Below are 18718 nucleotides of genomic sequence, written 5' to 3'. Positions count from 1 at the left end.
ACCTACCAGGCTCGTAGGCAACGATCCCCCAAAAATGTAATACACATTTGAACGGGGTGGTTTCGTTCTGACACGCCGCCGAAGACATTTCAACATGTTCTTCTTGCAGCGCCCTGTTTTTCGCTTTCTTCGACCATATTTTCCTTGCCTGCAAATCGACATTACTAGACCGTTAGACTTTTTTTTCAAAGCATTATCATAACAAAAAGTATCTTGACAGAAATGATCAAGTCGTGCGTGCCTCGTTACAATGTATCTATGTTCCAATCGTCGCGTTTTGAACAAGGTGACAAGCAGAATTTAGTCTGGTTAGTTTGTTGTAACCTGTTAACCGAGTCACTGCATGGATCATTTGGCTCTCTGCCCTTTGACCCTCCTAAGTGCCCAGGGAAAGTTGTGTGTGTGTGTGTGTGTGTGTGTGGACACCCCTTCAAATGAGTGGATTCGTCTACTTCAGCCACACCCGTTGTTGACCGGTGTATAAAATCGAGCACACAGCCATGCAATCTCCATAGACAAACACCGACAGTAGAATGGTGTAACTAAAGAGCTCAGTGACACGTTTTCAACGTGGCACGGTGTTCGGATGCCCTGCTAGAGCTGCCGGCGGTCAACTGTAAGCGCTGTTATTGTGAAGTGGAAATGTCTAGGTGCAACAATGGCTCAGCCGTGAAGTGGTAGGACACACATAGCGTGTAAACATCGTCTGTCCTCGGTTGCAACACTCACTATCAAGTTCCAAACTGCCTCTGGGAGCAAGAGATCTGTTTGTCAGGAGCATCGTGAAAGTGGGTTTCCGTGACTGAGTGGCTGCACACAAGCCTAACATCACCATCAGATGCTATTGGTCACATGCACATGGTTAGCAGATGTTAATGGTCACATACACACGGTTAGCAGATGTTAATGGTCACGGGGTTAGCAGATGTTATTGGTCACGGGGTTAGCAGATGTTATTGGTCACGGGGTTAGCAGATGTTATTGGTCACGGGGTTAGCAGATGTTATTGGTCACGGGGTTAGCAGATGTTATTGGTCACGGGGTTAGCAGATGTTATTGGTCACGGGGTTAGCAGATGTTATTGGTCACGGGGTTAGCAGATGTTATTGGTCACGGGGTTAGCAGATGTTATTGGTCACGGGGTTAGCAGATGTTATTGGTCACAGGGTTAGCAGATGTTATTGGTCACAGGGTTAGCAGATGTTATTGGGAGTGTAGCAAAATGCTTGGGCTTCTAGTTTTGACTGCAGCAATATCTAACAAGTAATCTAACAATTCAACAACTACCTAATAACCCCAAATATAAGCAAAGGGATGGAATAACAATATATACATATAAATATATGGATGAGTGATGGCCGAGCGGCATAGACAAGATGCAATAGATGGTATAAAATGCAAGATATGTAAATATTTATCAAAGTGACTAGTGATCCATTTATTAGTGGCCAATTATTTCAAGTCTGTATGTAGGCAGCAGCCTCTCTGTGCTAGTGGTGGCTGTTTAACTTTCTGATGGAAGCTATTTTTCATTATTTTGGTCCCAGCTTTAATGCACCATACGCAATGTTTGTGTTTAATTGCTATATTGTAATTACTTTGCCACCATGGCCTATTTATTTCCCTTATCTTACCTCATTTCCACTCACTGTATATAGACTTTTTGTTTTCTTTTGTTCTACTGTATTATTGACTGTATGTTTTGTTTATTCCATGTGTAACTCTGTGTTGTTGTATGTGTCGAATTGCTACGCTTTATCTTGGCCAGGTCGCAGTTGTAAATGAGAACTTGTTCTCAACTAGCCTACCTGGTTAAATAAAGGTGAAATAAATAAAAAAATGCTAAGTGTCTGCTGGTTTGGTGTAAACCTCGCTGCCATTGGACTCTGGAGCAGTGGAAGAGTGTTCTCTGGAGTGATGAATCGCACTTCACCAACCTCCAGTCTGATAGACGAATTTGGGTTAGGTGGATGCCAGGAGAACGCTACCTGCCCCAATGCATATTGCCAACTGTAAAGTTTGGTGGAGGAATAATGGTCTGGGGATGTTTTTCATGGTTTGGGCTAGGCCCTTTAGTTCCACTGAAGGGAAATCTTAATGACAACCGCATACAGTGACAAGGTAGAAAATTCTGTGCTTTGTTGAAACAGTTTGGGGAAGGCATTTTCCTGTTTTCAGCATGACAATGCCCCCGTGCACAAAACGAGGTCCATACAGAAATGTTTTTATGTGGAAGAACTTGATTGGCCTGCACAGAGCCCTGACCTCAACTAGAGGTCAACCGATTATGATTTTTCAACGCCGATACCGATTATTGGAGGACCAAAACAAGCCGAAACCGATTAATCAGCCAATTTTAATTTGTATTTATTTATATATTTGTAATAAGGACAATTACAACAATACTGAAGGAACACTTATTTTAACTTAATATAACGCACAATAAAATAAATTGAATCTCAAATAAATAATGAAACATGTTCAATTTGGTTTAAATAATGCAAAAACAAAATGTTGGAGAAGAAAGTAAAAGTGCAATATGTGCTATGTAAGAAAGCTAACGTTTCAGTTCCTTGCTCAGAACATGAGAATATATGAGTCTTCAATATTCCCAGGTAAGAAGTTTTAGGTTGTAGTTATTATAGGAATTATAGGACTATTTCTCTCTATGATTTGTATTTCATATACTTTTGTCTATTGGATGTTCTAATAGGTACTTTAGTATTGCCAGACTAATCTCGGGAGTTGATAGACTTGGAGTCATAAACAGTGCAATGCATGAAGCACAGCGAAGAGCTGCTGGCAAACGCAGGAAAGTGCTGTTTGAATTAATGCTAACAAGCCTGCTGCTGCTCAGTCAGACTGCTCTATCAAATCATAGACTTAATTATAACATAATAACACACAGAAATACGAGCCTTAGGTCTTTAATATGGTCAAATCCGAAAACTATCATTTCTAAAACAAAATGTTTATTCTTTCAGTGAAATACGGAACCGTACCATATTTTATCTTAACGGGTGGCATCCCTAAGTCTAAATATTGCTGTTATGTTGCACAACCTTCAATGGTATGTCATAATTATGTACAATTCTGGCTGCCCAAACTGTTACGGTCTTTGTTAGGAAGAAATGGTCTTCACACAGTTCGTAACGAGCCAGGCGGCCCAAACTGCTGCATTTAGTCTGACTCTGACAGAACGCAAGAGAAGTGATACAATTTCCCTAGTTAAAATAAATTCATGTTAGCAGGCAATATTCACAAAATATGCAGGTTTAAAAATATATACTTGTGTATTGATTTTAAGAAAGGCATTGATGTTTATGGTTGGGTACATTTGTGCAACGATAGTGCTTTTTTTCGCGAATGTGCTTTTTAATTCACCCGTTTGGTCGAAGTTGGCTGTGATTCAATGATAAATTAACAGGCACCGCACCAATTATATGCAACGCAGGACAAGTTAGTTAACTACACATGGTTGATGATATTACTAGGTTAATTAGTGATTACGGTAGGATTGATTGTTTTTTTTATAAGATATGTTTAATGCTAGCTAGCAACTTACCTTGGCTCCTTGCTGCACTCGCGTAACAGGTGGTCAGCCTGCCACGCAGTCTCCTCGTGGAGTGCAATGTAATCGGCCATAATCGATGTCCAAAATGGCCGATTACCGATTGTTATGAAAACTTGAAATCGGCCCTAATTAAATCGGTCATTCCGAATAATCGGTCGATCTCTAACCTCAACCCTATCGAACACATTTGGGATGATTTGGGGGATGAATTAGAGCCAGGCTTAATCGCCCAACATCAGTTGCCCGACCTCACTAATGCTCGTGACTGAATAGAAGCAAGTTCCTGCAGCAACGTTCCATCGTCTAGTGGAGGCTGTTAAAGCAGCAAAGTGGGGTACCCAACTTCATATTAATACCCATGATTTTGGAATGAGATGTTCGCAGGTGTCCACATACTTTTGGTCATGTAGTCTCCTGGATATGAGGTAGATTAGTTTCTCTACTTCCTGTATTGAATTATAATTATGACAGTCTTATGTTAAAGGTTAAATAAGGGTTGGTATAAGGCATGGTCATTTTGTTTTGGCAACATTCACCATCTAGTTTAACGTTAACATTATAGTGTACTTTAAAAAAACATTTATTTAACCTTTACTTAACTGGGCAAGTCGGTTAAGAACAAATTCTTATTTTCAATGACGGCCTGGGAACAGTGGGTTTAACTGCCTTCTTCATGGACAGAATGACAGATTTTTACCTTGTCAGCTCAGGGGATTCGATCTTGCAACCTTTCGGTTACTAGTCCAACGCTCTAACCGCTAGGCTACCTGCCGCCCCATGGTAAACCTATGAAAGTCATTTCTTACATTTAATTACTTGGGTATTATGCTCTAGGTTGCATTATTGGCTGTTATGCATCTGTTTGTACTGACCTTGTGCTGAGAGCTTGTTCTGCCTGTTGTTTTGTGCTGAGGGTTTGTTGCGCCTGTTGTGTTGTGCTGAGGGCTTGTTGCGCCTGTTGTGTTGTGCTGAGGGCTTGTTGTTTTGTGCTGAGGGCTTGTTGCGCCTGTTGTTTTGTGCTGAGGGCTTGTTCTGCCTGTTGTTTTGTGCTGAGGGCTTGTTCTGCCTGTTGTTTTGTGCTGAGGGCTTGTTCTGCCTGTTGTTTTGTGCTGAGGGCTTGTTCTGCCTGTTGTTTTGTGCTGAGGGCTTGTTGTTTTGTGCTGAGGGCTTGTTCTGCCTGTTGTTTTGTGCTGAGGGCTTGTTCTGCCTGTTGTTTTGTGCTGAGGGCTTGTTCTGCCTGTTGTTTTGTGCTGAGGGCTTGTTCTGCCTGTTGTTTTGTGCTGAGGGCTTGTTGCGCCTGTTGTTTTGTGCTGAGGGCTTGTTGCGCCTGTTGTTTTGTGCTGAGGGCTTGTTGCGCCTGTTGTTTTGTGCTGAGGGCTTGTTGCGCCTGTTGTTTTGTGCTGAGGGCTTGTTGCGCCTGTTGTTTTGTGCTGAGGGCTTGTTGCGCCTGTTGTTTTGTGCTGAGGGCTTGTTGCGCCTGTTGTTTTGTGCTGAGGGCTTGTTCTGCCTGTTGTTTTGTGCTGAGGGCTTGTTCTGCCTGTTGTTTTGTGCTGAGGGCTTGTTCTGCCTGTTGTTTTGTGCTGAGGGCTTGTTGCGCCTGTTGTGTTGTGCTGAGGGCTTGTTGCGCCTGTTGTGTTGTGCTGAGGGCTTGTTGCGCCTGTTGTGTTGTGCTGAGGGCTTGTTGCGCCTGTTGTGTTGTGCTGAGGGCTTGTTGCGCCTGTTGTGTTGTGCTGAGGGCTTGTTGCGCCTGTTGTGTTGTGCTGAGGGCTTGTTGCGCCTGTTGTGTTGTGCTGAGGGCTTGTTGCGCCTGTTGTTTTGTGCTGAGGGCTTGTTGCGCCTGTTGTTTTGTGCTGAGGGCTTGTTCTGCCTGTTGTTTTGTGCTGAGGGCTTGTTGTTTTGTGCTGAGGGCTTGTTGCGCCTGTTGTGTTGTGCTGAGGGCTTGTTGCGCCTGTTGTTTTGTGCTGAGGGCTTGTTGCGCCTGTTTTGTGCTGAGGGCTTGTTGCGCCTGTTGTTTTGTGCTGAGGGCTTGTTGCGCCTGTTGTTTTGTGCTGAGGGCTTGTTGCGCCTGTTGTTTTGTGCTGAGGGCTTGTTGCGCCTGTTTTGTGCTGAGAGCTTGTTCTGCCTGTTGTTTTGTGCTGAGGGCTTGTTCTGCCTGTTGTTTTGTGCTGAGGGCTTGTTGTTTTGTGCTGAGGGCTTGTTGTTTTGTGCTGAGGGCTTGTTGTTTTGTGCTGAGGGCTTGTTGTTTTGTGCTGAGGGCTTGTTGCGCCTGTTGTTTTGTGCTGAGGGCTTGTTGCGCCTGTTGTTTTGTGCTGAGAGCTTGTTGCGCCTGTTGTTTTGTGCTGAGAGCTTGTTGCGCCTGTTGTTTTGTGCTGAGGGCTTGTTGCGCCTGTTTTGTGCTGAGGGCTTGTTGCGCCTGTTGTTTTGTGCTGAGTGCTTGTTGCGCCTGTTTTGTGCTGAGGGCTTGTTGCGCCTGTTGTTTTGTGCTGAGGGCTTGTTGCGCCTGTTGTTTTGTGCTGAGGGCTTGTTGCGCCTGTTGTTTTGTGCTGAGGGCTTGTTGCGCCTGTTGTTTTGTGCTGAGGGCTTGTTGCGCCTGTTGTTTTGTGCTGAGGCTCGTTGCGCCTGTTGTTTTGTGCTGAGGGCTCGTTGCGCCTGTTGTTTTGTGCTGAGGAGGCGCCTGTTGTTTTGTGCTGAGGGCTCGTTGCGCCTGTTGTTTTGTGCTGAGGGCTGTTGCGCCTGTTGTTTTGTGCTGAGGGCTGCCGTTCTGCCTGTTGTTTTGTGCTGAGGGCTTGTTCTGCCTGTTGTTTTGTGCTGAGGGCTCGTTGCGCCTGTTTTGTGCTGAGGGCTGTGCTGAGGGCTTGTTGCGCCTGTTGTTTTGTGCTGAGGGCTGGTTGTTTTGTGTTGAGAGCTTGTTGTTTTGTGCTGAGGGCTCGTTGCGCCTGTTGTTTTGTGCTGAGGGCTGTGCTGAGGGCTTGTTGCGCCTGTTGCCATGGATATGTTGACTCAACACACAGACGTTGTTTAATGAAGACTGCCCTGGTGACGAATGTAAATCATTCACATCGAAATGATACTAGTAGACCTTTTGTGAGAGGTGTGTGTGTCTACTTGGTTAGACCTATCTGAAACAATAACGCATTCTTAAATAAGTTTATGTGCAACTGTTATTCTGGGTCACAAATGATGCACTTTTCCATATTATGTAATGGACCACCTATGGGCCCTGGTCTAAAGTAGTGCACTATATAGTGCTGTTTGGAACGTAGCCTTAGTCTATTGTCTGACATGGTGATGATGAGCCATCCCTGGAATCCCCGACATGGTGATTCTGAACCATCTCTGACATGGTGATTCTGAACCATCTCTGACATGGTGATTCTGAACCATCTCTGACATGGTGATTCTGAACCATCTCTGACATGGTGATTCTGAACCATCTCTGACATGGTGATTCTGAACCATCTCTGACATGGTGATTCTGAACCATCTCTGACATGGTGATTCTGAACCATCTCTGACATGGTGATTCTGAACCATCTCTGACATGGTGATTCTGAACCATCTCTGACATGGTGATTCTGAACCATCTCTGACATGGTGACTCTGAACCATCTCTGGAATCTCTGACATGGTGACTCTGAACCATCTCTGGAATCTCTGACATGGTGATTCTGAACCATCCCTGGAATCTCTGACATGGTGATTCTGAACCATCCCTGGTATCTCTGACATGGTGATTCTGAACCATCTCTGACATGGTGATTCTGAACCATCTCTGGAATCTCTGACATGGTGACTCTGAACCATCTCTGACATGGTGATTCTGAACCATCTCTGGAATCTCTGACATGGTGATTCTGAAACATCTCTGGAATCTCTGACATGGTGACTCTGAACCATCTCTGACATGATGATTCTGAACCATCTCTGGAATCTCTGACATGGTGATTCTGAACCATCTCTGGAATCTCTGACATGGTGATTCTGAACCATCCCTGGAATCTCTGACATGGTGACTCTGAACCATCTCTGACATGATGATTCTGAACCATCTCTGACATGGTGATTCTGAACCATCTCTGACATGGTGATTCTGAACCATCTCTGACATGGTGATTCTGAACCATCTCTGACATGGTGATTCTGAACCATCTCCGACATGGTGATTCTGAACCATCACGTTGGCGGCTCGTCTTTTCCTCGAAGCGGGCAAAGGTGTTTAGTTTGAGATGTCGGTGTCCACAACACAACTCTCTCCAGAATGCGCGCCTCTCTCCAGAATGCGCGCCTCTCCAGAATGCGCGCCTCTCTCCAGAATGCGCGCCTCTCTCCAGAATGCACGCCTCTCTCCAGAATGCGCGCCTCTCTCCAGAATGCGCGCCTCTCTCCAGAATGCGCCTCTCTCCAGAATGCGCACCTCTCTCCAGAATGCGCGCCTCTCTCCAGAATGCGCGCCTCTCCAGAATGCGCGCCTCTCTCCAGAATGCGCGCCTCTCTCAGAATGCGCGCCTCTCTCCAGAATGCGCGCCTCTCTCCAGAATGCGCGCCTCTCTCCAGAATGCGCGCCTCTCTGTCATGCAAATTTTATGCACATTCATTGTTTCATAAATTAATTGTGTGAATTGTTTGCGTTTGATTGTTAGTGTACAGTGGTTATTGACAGTGTTTGTTACTTTGTTTATAGTAATTTATTTTAATGCATTCAATATTGTTATTCCATTCTTCCTGTTCTCATTGTCGGAGTGGACACTATGTTTGCAGCGTGCATAACCTATGTTATACTTGTGAGAAAAACGTTTGGGTTTATTTCATTTAAGTTCTGTCAATTTTAGAATTGTCTTTTGTTTGGAGCGCTCCTGTCAATGTTGTGTAAGGACACGCAGGCATCGAATCTGACCTGATTATGCATAGAAGTAGACCTATAGGCTACCTGACCTGATTATGCATAGAAGTAGACCTATAGGCTACCTGACCTGATTATGCATAGAAGTAGACCTATAGGCTACCTGACCTGATTATGCATAGAAGTAGACCTATAGGCTACCTGGCCTGATTATGCATAGAAGTAGACCTATAGGCTACCTGGCCTGATTATGCATAGAAGTAGACCTATAGGCTACCTGGCCTGATTATGCATAGAAGTAGACCTATAGGCTACCTGACCTGATTATGCATAGAAGTAGACCTATAGGCTACCTGGCCTGATTATGCATAGAAGTAGACCTATAGGCTACCTGGCCTGATTATGCATAGAAGTAGACCTATAGGCTACCTGGCCTGATTATGCATAGAAGTAGACCTATAGGCTACCTGGCCTGATTATGCATAGAAGTAGACCTATAGGCTACCTGACCTGATTATGCATAGAAGTAGACCTATAGGCTACCTGACCTGATTATGCATAGAAGTAGACCTATAGGCTACCTGACCTGATTATGCATAGAAGTAGACCTATAGGCTACCTGACCTGATTATGCATAGAAGTAGACCTATAGGCTACCTGGCCTGATTATGCATAGAAGTAGACCTATAGGCTACCTGACCTGATTATGCATAGAAGTAGACCTATAGGCTACCTGGCCTGATTATGCATAGAAGTAGACCTATAGGCTACCTGGCCTGATTATGCATAGAAGTAGACCTATAGGCTACCTGACCTGATTATGCATAGAAGTAGACCTATAGGCTACCTGACCTGATTATGCATAGAAGTAGACCTATAGGCTACCTGACCTGATTATGCATAGAAGTAGACCTATAGGCTACCTGACCTGATTATGCATAGAAGTAGACCTATAGGCTACCTGACCTGATTATGCATAGAAGTAGACCTATAGGCTACCTGGCCTGATTATGCATAGAAGTAGACCTATAGGCTACCTGGCCTGATTATGCATAGAAGTAGACCTATAGGCTACCGGCCTGAGTATGCATAGAAGTAGACCTATAGGCTACCTGACCTGATTATGCATAGAAGTAGACCTATAGGCTACCTGACCTGATTATGCATAGAAGTAGACCTATAGGCTACCTGGCCTGATTATGCATAGAAGTAGACCTATAGGCTACCTGGCCTGATTATGCATAGAAGTAGACCTATAGGCTACCTGACCTGATTATGCATAGAAGTAGACCTATAGGCTACCTGGCCTGATTATGCATAGAAGTAGACCTATAGGCTACCTGGCCTGATTATGCATAGAAGTAGACCTATAGGCTACCTGACCTGATTATGCATAGAAGTAGACCTATATGCTACCTGGCCTGATTATGCATAGAAGTAGACCTATAGGCTACCTGGCCTGATTATGCATAGAAGTAGACCTATAGGCTACCTGGCCTGATTATGCATAGAAGTAGACCTATAGGCTACCTGGCCTGATTATGCATAGAAGTAGACCTATAGGCTACCTGGCCTGATTATGCATAGAAGTAGACCTATAGGCTACCTGGCCTGATTATGCATAGAAGTAAACCTATAGGCTACCTGACCTGATTATGCATAGAAGTAAACCTATAGGCTACCTGACCTGATTATGCATAGAAGTAGACCTATAGGCTACCTGACCTGATTATGCATAGAAGTAGACCTATAGGCTACCTGACCTGATTATGCATAGAAGTAGACCTATAGGCTACCTGACCTGATTATGCATAGAAGTAGACCTATAGGCTACCTGGCCTGATTATGCATAGAAGTAGACCTATAGGCTACCTGGCCTGATTATGCATAGAAGTAGACCTATAGGCTACCTGGCCTGATTATGCATAGAAGTAAACCTATAGGCTACCTGGCCTGATTATGCATAGAAGTAAACCTATAGGCTACCTGACCTGATTATGCATAGAAGTAGACCTATAGGCTACCTGACCTGATTATGCATAGAAGTAAACCTATAGGCTACCTGACCTGATTATGCATAGAAGTAGACCTATAGGCTACCTGACCTGATTATGCATAGAAGTAGACCTATAGGCTACCTGACCTGATTATGCATAGAAGTAAACCTATAGGCTACCTGACCTGATTATGCATAGAAGTAGACCTATAGGCTACCTGACCTGATTATGCATAGAAGTAGACCTGTAGGCTACCTGACCTGATTATGCATAGAAGTAAACCTATAGGCTACCTGACCTGATTATGCATAGAAGTAGACCTATAGGCTACCTGACCTGATTATGCATAGAAGTAGACCTATAGGCTACCTGACCTGATTATGCATAGAAGTAGACCTATAGGCTACCGGTCCTTCGTGCAAATGTAGTTACATAAATGTGCCTGTTTGGGGGTCTGATATTATTTCTGATTGGCTTAATGCACCGCCACTAATAACCTGTGGAGCTTCTCAATGTTATGTTTTCTTCACTGTTTTTACATCTATTGAGAATTAAAATAGTTCCTCAATGTATTTGAATAATCTTTCCAGCTCTCTCTTTCCATAACCACTCGGAGTGAAAGGGGAAGAACGTCATGCTCTGATCCAGAGGAAACGTCATAAAATAGGCTTCTTATCAGTGCTTGACTTGGGTTGAAATAGCTTCCGGTACTCATTTTGGGTGCTGGAGCTGTTTATATGTAGGTGCAGGAGCTCGAGCAGTAGAACTTTGAGGTGCCAGTACTCAGCCCCCGGTGAGCTCCTGCCCAAGTCAAGCACTTGCTCAAATAATGTTGCAAGTTTGCTAGCACCAGCTTCAGGCCTGCACTAAATTAATAGTTGATAGTGTTTCAAGTTCGTTGCAGACAGGCCATGTGTAGCCAATGTGATTGATTCATAGGATATTTTATTTTTATCAGGATATTTTCCACCTGCAGGCTGCAATGTTTTTATTTGTTGGCTGTATGTAGGCTATTTTTACATAGTTGGCAATAGAAGTTACCTTTCTTAGGTTTATCATTTTGATTAACCACATGGCAATGATTTCAGATATGAAGACATTTATTATATGAAAATGATAACTGGCATGCAGAGTGGTAGCACTAGTAAAATTAAATTAGCATTCCACAATAGAAAGGTTACCGTCTTCTCTTGTAGTCTGTTACCGGAAACTGCAAAAGCCAGCAGGAGCAGGAGGAGAATTGGGTTAAGTATTATTATTTTTCTTCTTCTGGTTATCTAGATCTCTGGCACCCTCTTGAGGCATCAAACATTAAGCTTAAAGCATCAGACAATCTCAATTACATAAAGTTGATTTTATTAACACAGGTGTCTATATATGGAAAAACACATTTAAAAAAATGTCGATGAATCGATTGGTTGATAGAACAGGCGACTTTTGGTCAGACAGCCCGTGTCTGAGTCGTTGAACAAAACTATTCCCAGAGGTGACCCGGAACATTTCCCAGTCTGCTTGATCAAAACCGACCCGAAGCACAGATTCTGAAAGGCCAGACCAATGTTGAACAGTTCTTACCACAGGTGATTCCTGTTTCAGCTTGAGGGCTTTGTAGCCCCCCCCCCTGCAAGGGAGATTAACCACTTGTCTTATGATTTCGTCTGCTCTGCCTTGGTCCTGAAGCTGGCAATCTACAGCCACAATGACCCCCTGCGGGGATCCAACAAGGACCTTATTGAACGATAAGTCTATTTTACCGACCTCTTGGTGCCTACTAGAAAAATCTAAAGACAGTAGTTGTTGAGGTTGTAAAGGAGTCCATTGAGAAGGAAAGTGTCAAGTCTGGGTCCGTATCCACAAAGTGTCAGAGTAGAAGTGCTGATCTAGGATCAGTTTAGCCTTTTAGATCATAATGAATGAGGGTATATGGACAGATTCTAGATCAGAATGGATGAGGGTATATGGACAGATTCTAGATTAGAATGAGTGTATATGGACAGATCCTAGATGGACAGATTCTAGATCAGAATGAATGAGGTTATATGGACAGATCAGAATGAATGAGGGTAATGGACAGATCCTAGATCAGAATGAATGAGGGTAATGGACAGATCCTAGATCAGAATGAATGAGGGTAATGGACAGATCCTAGATCAGAATGAATGAGGGTATATCGACAGATCCTAGATCAGAATGAATGAGGGTATATCGACAGATCCTAGATCAGAATGAATGAGGGTATATCGACAGATCCTAGATCAGAATGAATGAGGGTATATCGACAGATCCTAGATCAGAATGAATGAGGTTATATGGACAGATCCTAGATCAGCACTCTTACTCTGGGACACTTCGTGGATACAGGCCCCTGGTCTTTGTCTTGTGTTTTTACTGTGATGTTATGGGGGTAGCTGACTAGCTGGGGTATGGGATTCATGTGAGATCTTCTGACCGTAATAACAGCATGGTTCACTTGAATGAGATTCGCTACTGAGACTTGCAGAAGCTGAATACTGATTATGGGTTTGGACAGCCCATTGTCTTGATTTGAATGGGTGGGTAGCCCCGGTCTAGGAGGAGGGGACACCTGGCTGGTACAGACTTTATATGAAGTACCATAATGTCGTCACTATGACAACGAGCAGCTGGTAATGGTGGGAGTCTATCTACTGTGTGTGTGTGTGTGTGTGTGATGCTTTCCTTCCTTTGTCTGACATGATTGAAATGGACTTGGTCAGATTTTTGTGACATTAGTCAATTATCTGTATTGGTAAAGAGACATCTGTTAAAAATCAGATTCATTTTTGATTTTATTGTTGTATAACTTGACCTCATTTAAAAATGTCTGAGCATAATCCTGATACAGATGAAATAATCTGTTTTTTTATTTTTTTATTTATAAAGTTTTTAAATTTCTATACTATGCCCTATGGGCCCTGGTCAAAAGTAGTGCTTCAGAAATGGCACCTTGACCAGTACTTTTGACCCATGGCGTACAGTGCTTTCAGAAAGTATTCATACCCCTTGACTTATTCCACATTTTTGTTGTTTACAGCCTTAATTTAAAAAGTTGATGGAACAGATTTAGTTTTATTTTTTTTTCTCACCCATCATCTACACACAATATTCCGTAGTGACAGTGAAACATGTATTGACAATGAAATGCTTTTGTAGAAGCACCTTTTGGCAGCGATTACAGAGTCTTTCTGGGTAAATCCCTAAGTGCTTTCCACACCTGGATTGTGCAACATTTGCCTATTTTTATTCTTTAAAAATGTCTAGCTCTGTCAAATTGGTTATTGATCATTGCTAGACAACCATTGTCAGGTCTTACCATAGTTTTGCCTTAGATTTTCAAGTAGATTTATCTCAGCCACTCAGGACGGTTCACTGTCTTGGTAAGCAACTCCAGTGTAGATTTGGCCTTGTGTTTTAGGTTATTGTACTGCTGAAAGGTGAATACATCTCCCAGTGTCTGGTGTAAAGCAGATTGAACCAGGTTATTGTACTGCTGAAAGGTGAATACATCTCCCAGTGTCTGGTGTAAAGCAGATTGAACCAGGTTATTGTACTGCTGAAAGGTGAATACATCTCCCAGTGTCTGGTGTAAAGCAGATTGAACCAGGTTATTGTACTGCTGAAAGGTGAATACATCTCCCAGTGTCTGGTGTAAAGCAGATTGAACCAGGTTATTGTACTGCTGAAAGGTGAATACATCTCCCAGTGTCTGGTGTAAAGCAGATTGAACCAGGTTATTGTACTGCTGAAAGGTGAATACATCTCCCAGTGTCTGGTGTAAAGCAGATTGAACCAGGTTATTGTACTGCTGAAAGGTGAATACATCTCCCAGTGTCTGGTGTAAAGCAGATTGAACCAGGTTATTGTACTGCTGAAAGGTGAATACATCTCCCAGTGTCTGGTGTAAAGCAGATTGAACCAGGTTATTGTACTGCTGAAAGGTGAATACATCTCCCAGTGTCTGGTGTAAAGCAGATTGAACCAGGTTATTGTACTGCTGAAAGGTGAATACATCTCCCAGTGTCTGGTGTAAAGCAGATTGAACCAGGTTTTCCACTAGGACTTTGCCTGTGCTTAGCTCCATTCTGTTTCTTTTTTTTATCCTGAAAAACTTCCCTGTACTTAACAATTACTAGCATGCCCATAACATGATGCAGCCACCCACTATACTTGAAAATATGGAGAGTGGTACTCAGTAATGTGTTGTATTGGATTTTCCCCAAATATAACACTTTGTATTCAGGACAAAAGTGTAATCACTTTGCCAATTTATTTTCAGTCTGACTTTAGTGCCTTGTTGCAAACAGGAAGCGTCTTTAGGGATATTTGTTATTCTGTATGGGCTTCATTCTTTCCCCTCTGTCATTTAGGTTAGTATTGTGGAGTAACAAATGTGTTGATCCATCCTCAGTTTTCTCCCATCACAGCCATTAAACTCTTACTGTTTTAAAGTCACCATTGGCCTGAAGGTGAAATCCCTGAGCGGTTTCCTTCCTCCGTCAACTGAGTTAGGAAGGACGCCTGTATCTTTTTAGTCACTGGGTGTATTGACGCACTGCGTTAGGAAGGACTCCTGTATCTTTTTAGTGACTGGGTGTATTGATACACTGAGTTAGGAAGGACGCCTGCATCTTTGTGGTGACTAGGTGTATTGATACACTGAGTCAGGAAGGACGCCTGTATCTTTGTGGTGACTGGGTGTATTGATTCATCATCCAAAGTGTAATTAATTACCATCATGCTCAAAGGTTTATTTAATGTCTGCTTTTTTAAATATATCAATAGGTGTCCTCCCTCAGCGAGGCATTGCCCCTCTGCAGGATCACTGACCATGTCTCTGTCATTGGTCCTGTCGAGCCCCCATCGAGCGTGGGCCGGTCTGCCGTTGGTCCTGTCGAGCCCCCATCGAGCGTGGGCCGGTCTGCCGTTGGTCCTGTCGAGCCCCCATCGAGCGTGGGCCGGTCTGCCGTTGGTCCTGTCGAGCCCCCATCGAGCGTGGGCCGGTCTGCCGTTGGTCCTGTCGAGCCCCCATCGAGCGCCCCATCGAGCGTGGGCCGGTCTGCCGTTGGTCCTGTCGAGCCCCCATCGAGCGTGGGCCGGTCTGCCGTCGAGCCCCCATGGTCCTGTCGAGCCCCCATCGAGCGTGGGCCGGTCTGCCGTTGGTCCTGTCGAGCCCCCATCGAGCGTGGGCCGGTCTGCCCTCATCGCGTGGGCCGGTCTCCTGTCGAGCCCCCATCGAGCGTGGGCCGGTCTGCCGTTGGTCCTGTCGAGCCCCCATCGAGCGTGGGCCGGTCTCTGCCATTGGTCCGCGTGGGCTGGTCTCTGCCGTTGGTCCTGTCGAGCCCCCATCGAGCGTGGGCCGGTCTGCCGTTGGTCCTGTCGAGCCCCATCGAGCGTGGGCCGGTCTCTGCCGTTGGTCCTGTCGAGCCCCCATCGAGCGTGGGCCGGTCGGCCGTTGGTCCTGTCGAGCCCTCATCGAGCGTGGGCCGGTCTGCCGTTGGTCCTGTCGAGCCCCCATCGGGCGTGGGGGTCTGCCGTTGGTCCTGTCGAGCCCCCATCGAGCGTGGGCCGGTCTCTGCCATTGGTCCTGTCGAGCGTGGGCCGGTCTCTGCCGTTGGTCCTGTCGAGCCCCCATCGAGCGTGGGCCGGTCTGCCGTTGGTCCTGTCGAGCCCCCATCGAGCGTGGGCCGGTCTGCTGTTGGTCCTGTCGAGCCCCCATCGAGCGTGGGCCGGTCTGCCGTTGGTCCTGTCGAGCCCCCATCGAGCGTGGGCCGGTCTGCCGTTGGTCCTGTCGAGCCCCCATCGAGCGTGGGCCAGTCGGCCGTTGGTCCTGTCGAGCCCCCATCGAGCGTGGGCCGGTCTGCCGTTGGTCCTGTCGAGCCCCCATCGAGCGTGGGCCGGTCTGCTGTTGGTCCTGTCGAGCCCCCATCGAGCGTGGGCCGGTCTGCCGTTGGTCCTGTCGAGCCCCCATCGAGCGTGGGCCGGTCTCTGCCATTGGTCCTGTCGAGCGTGGGCCGGTCTGCCATTGGTCCTGTCGAACCCCCATCGAGCGTGGGCCGGTCTGCCATTGGTCCTGTCGAACCCCATCGAGCGTGGGCCGGTCTGCCATTGGTCCTGTCGAGCCCCCATCGAGCGTGGGCCGGTCTGCCATTGGTCCTATCGAGCGTGGGCCGGTCTCTGTCATTGGTCCTGTCGAGCCCTCATCGAGCGTGGGCCGGTCTCTGCCATTGGTCCTGTCGAGCCCTTCATCGAGCGTGGGCCGGTCTCTGCCATTGGTCCTGTCGAGCCCTTCATCGAGCGTGGGCCGGTCTCTGCCATTGGTCCTGTCGAGCCCTTCATCGAGCGTGGGCCGGTCTCTGCCATTGGTCCTGTCGAGCCCTTCATCGAGCGTGGGCCGGTCGAGCCCTTCATCGAGCGTGGGCCGGTCTCTGCCATTGGTCCTGTCGAGCCCTTCATCGAGCGTGGGCCGGTCTCTGTCATTGGTCCTGTCGAGCCCTTCATCGAGCGTGGGCCGGTCTGTCATTGGTCCTGTCGAGCCCTTCATCGAGCGTGGGCCGGTCTCTGTCATTGGTCCTGTCGAGCCCTTCATCGAGCGTGGGCCGGTCTCTGTCATTGGTCCTGTCGAGCCCTTCATCGAGCGTGGGCCGGTCTCTGTCATTGGTCCTGTCGAGCCCTTCATCGAGCGTGGGCCGGTCTTTGTCATTGGTCCTGTCGAGCTCTTCATCGAGCGTGGGCCGGTCTCTGTCATTGGTCCTGTCGAGCCCTTCATCGAGCGTGGGCCGGTCTTTGTCATTGGTCCTGTCGAGCTCTTCATCGAGCGTGGGCCGGTCTGCCATTGGTCCTGTCGAGCCCTCATCGAGCGTGGGCCGGTTGTTGTTGTTTTTTCTGGATAAAAAAGGGCCTTAGAAGGTAGTCATGGCAGGTGGCCCCATATTGGCTGTTTAGAGAATGTATATTTTTTAGCCAATTTACTGCAATTCTACAATTTTCTCCATGGAGCTGAGAGAATGTTGCTATTTTAAAGGATATTTCCTACATTTCTATTTTTCCCCCCCCATGGCTAATGCTGTGTTCTAAATTCATTGTTTTTGGAATGACATTTTCCCTGACCAGCTTAGCTTTTTTAATTTGGTGTTTGTTCGTTCTCATAAATTAATTTTAAAAATACAGTGGAACACCTGCTCTTTCCACAACAAACTAACCAGGTGAACCCTTATTTATGTCACTTGTTAAACCCACTTCAGTCATTGTAGATGAAGGGAAGGAGACGGGTTCAAGAATACTTTTAAAGCCTTGAGACAATCGAGTGAAGGGGCGAGACAAAGTATTGAAGTGCCTTTTCAACAGGGTATGGTGGTAGGGGCCAGGCGCATCGATTTTAGTGTGTTAAGAACTGCAACGCTGCTGGGTTTTTCCATGCCAACAGTTTCCCGTGTGTATCAAGAATGGTCCATCCACCCAAAGGACATCCAGCCAACTTGAAACAACAGTGTGAAGCATTGGAGTCAACATGGGCCAGCATCTCTGTGGACACCTTGTAGAGTCCGTTCCCAGACGAATTGAGGCTGTTCTGAGGCCAAACTCAATATTAGGAAGGTGATCGTAATGGTTTGTACTAGAGGTCGACAGACTATGATTTTTCAACGACGATACCGATTAATCGGCCAATTTTTATTTATTTATTTGTAATCATGATAATTACAACAATACTGAATGAACACTTATTTTAACTTAATATAATACATAAATGAAAATCAATTTAGCCTCAAATAAATAATGAAACATGTTCAATTTGGTTTAAATAATGCAAAAACAAAGTGTTGGAGAAGAAAGTAAAAGTGCAATATGTGCTATGTAAGAAAGCTAACGTTTCAGTTCCTTGCTCAGAACATGAGAACATATGAAAGCTGGTGGTTCCTTATTAACATGAGTCTTCAATATTCCCAGGTAAGAAGTTTCAGGTTGTAGTTATTATAGGACTATTTCCCTCTATACCATTTGTATTTCATTAACCTTTGACTATTGGATGTTCTTATAGGCACTTTAGTATTGCCAGTGTAACAGTATAGCTTCCGTCCCTCTCCTCGCCCCTACCTGGGCTCGAACCAGGAACACAACAACAACAGCCACCCTCGAAGCAGCGTTACCTATGCAAAGCAAGGGGAACAACCACTCCAAGTCTCAGAGCGAGGGACGTTTGAAATGCTATTAGCGCCACCCCGCTAACTAGCTAGCCACTTCACATCGGTTACACCAGCCTAATCTCGGGAGTTGATAGACTTGAAGTCGATG

The 18718-nt window shown here is 45.7% G+C and overlaps 2 protein-coding genes across 2 annotated transcripts in view; one reads left to right on the top strand and one right to left on the bottom strand.

Moving 5' to 3' along the window:
• The window catches only part of LOC118369028 (ninein-like), an 81839-nt gene that overhangs the window by 358 nt on the left and 62763 nt on the right, over positions 1-18718 (top strand). The window lies entirely within an intron of this gene.
• On the bottom strand, positions 4415-6562 carry LOC127915626 (GATA zinc finger domain-containing protein 14-like). The gene has a single exon (XM_052495846.1). The coding sequence runs from the start codon at positions 6560-6562 to the stop codon at positions 4415-4417; it is 2148 nt and encodes a 715-aa protein (XP_052351806.1).

The sequence above is a fragment of the Oncorhynchus keta genome, chromosome 35 (assembly GCF_023373465.1).
Source record: "Oncorhynchus keta strain PuntledgeMale-10-30-2019 chromosome 35, Oket_V2, whole genome shotgun sequence".
Taxonomy (NCBI): Eukaryota; Metazoa; Chordata; class Actinopteri; order Salmoniformes; family Salmonidae; genus Oncorhynchus; species Oncorhynchus keta.
Note: the sequence above shows the minus strand (reverse complement) of the source record. Positions and strands in the feature narration are given on the sequence as shown.

Coding starts and splice junctions, on each gene's coding strand:
- LOC127915626 (XM_052495846.1), bottom strand. CDS start 6,562: ATGGCAACAGGCGCAACAAGCCCTCAGCACAGCCCTCAGCACAAAACA.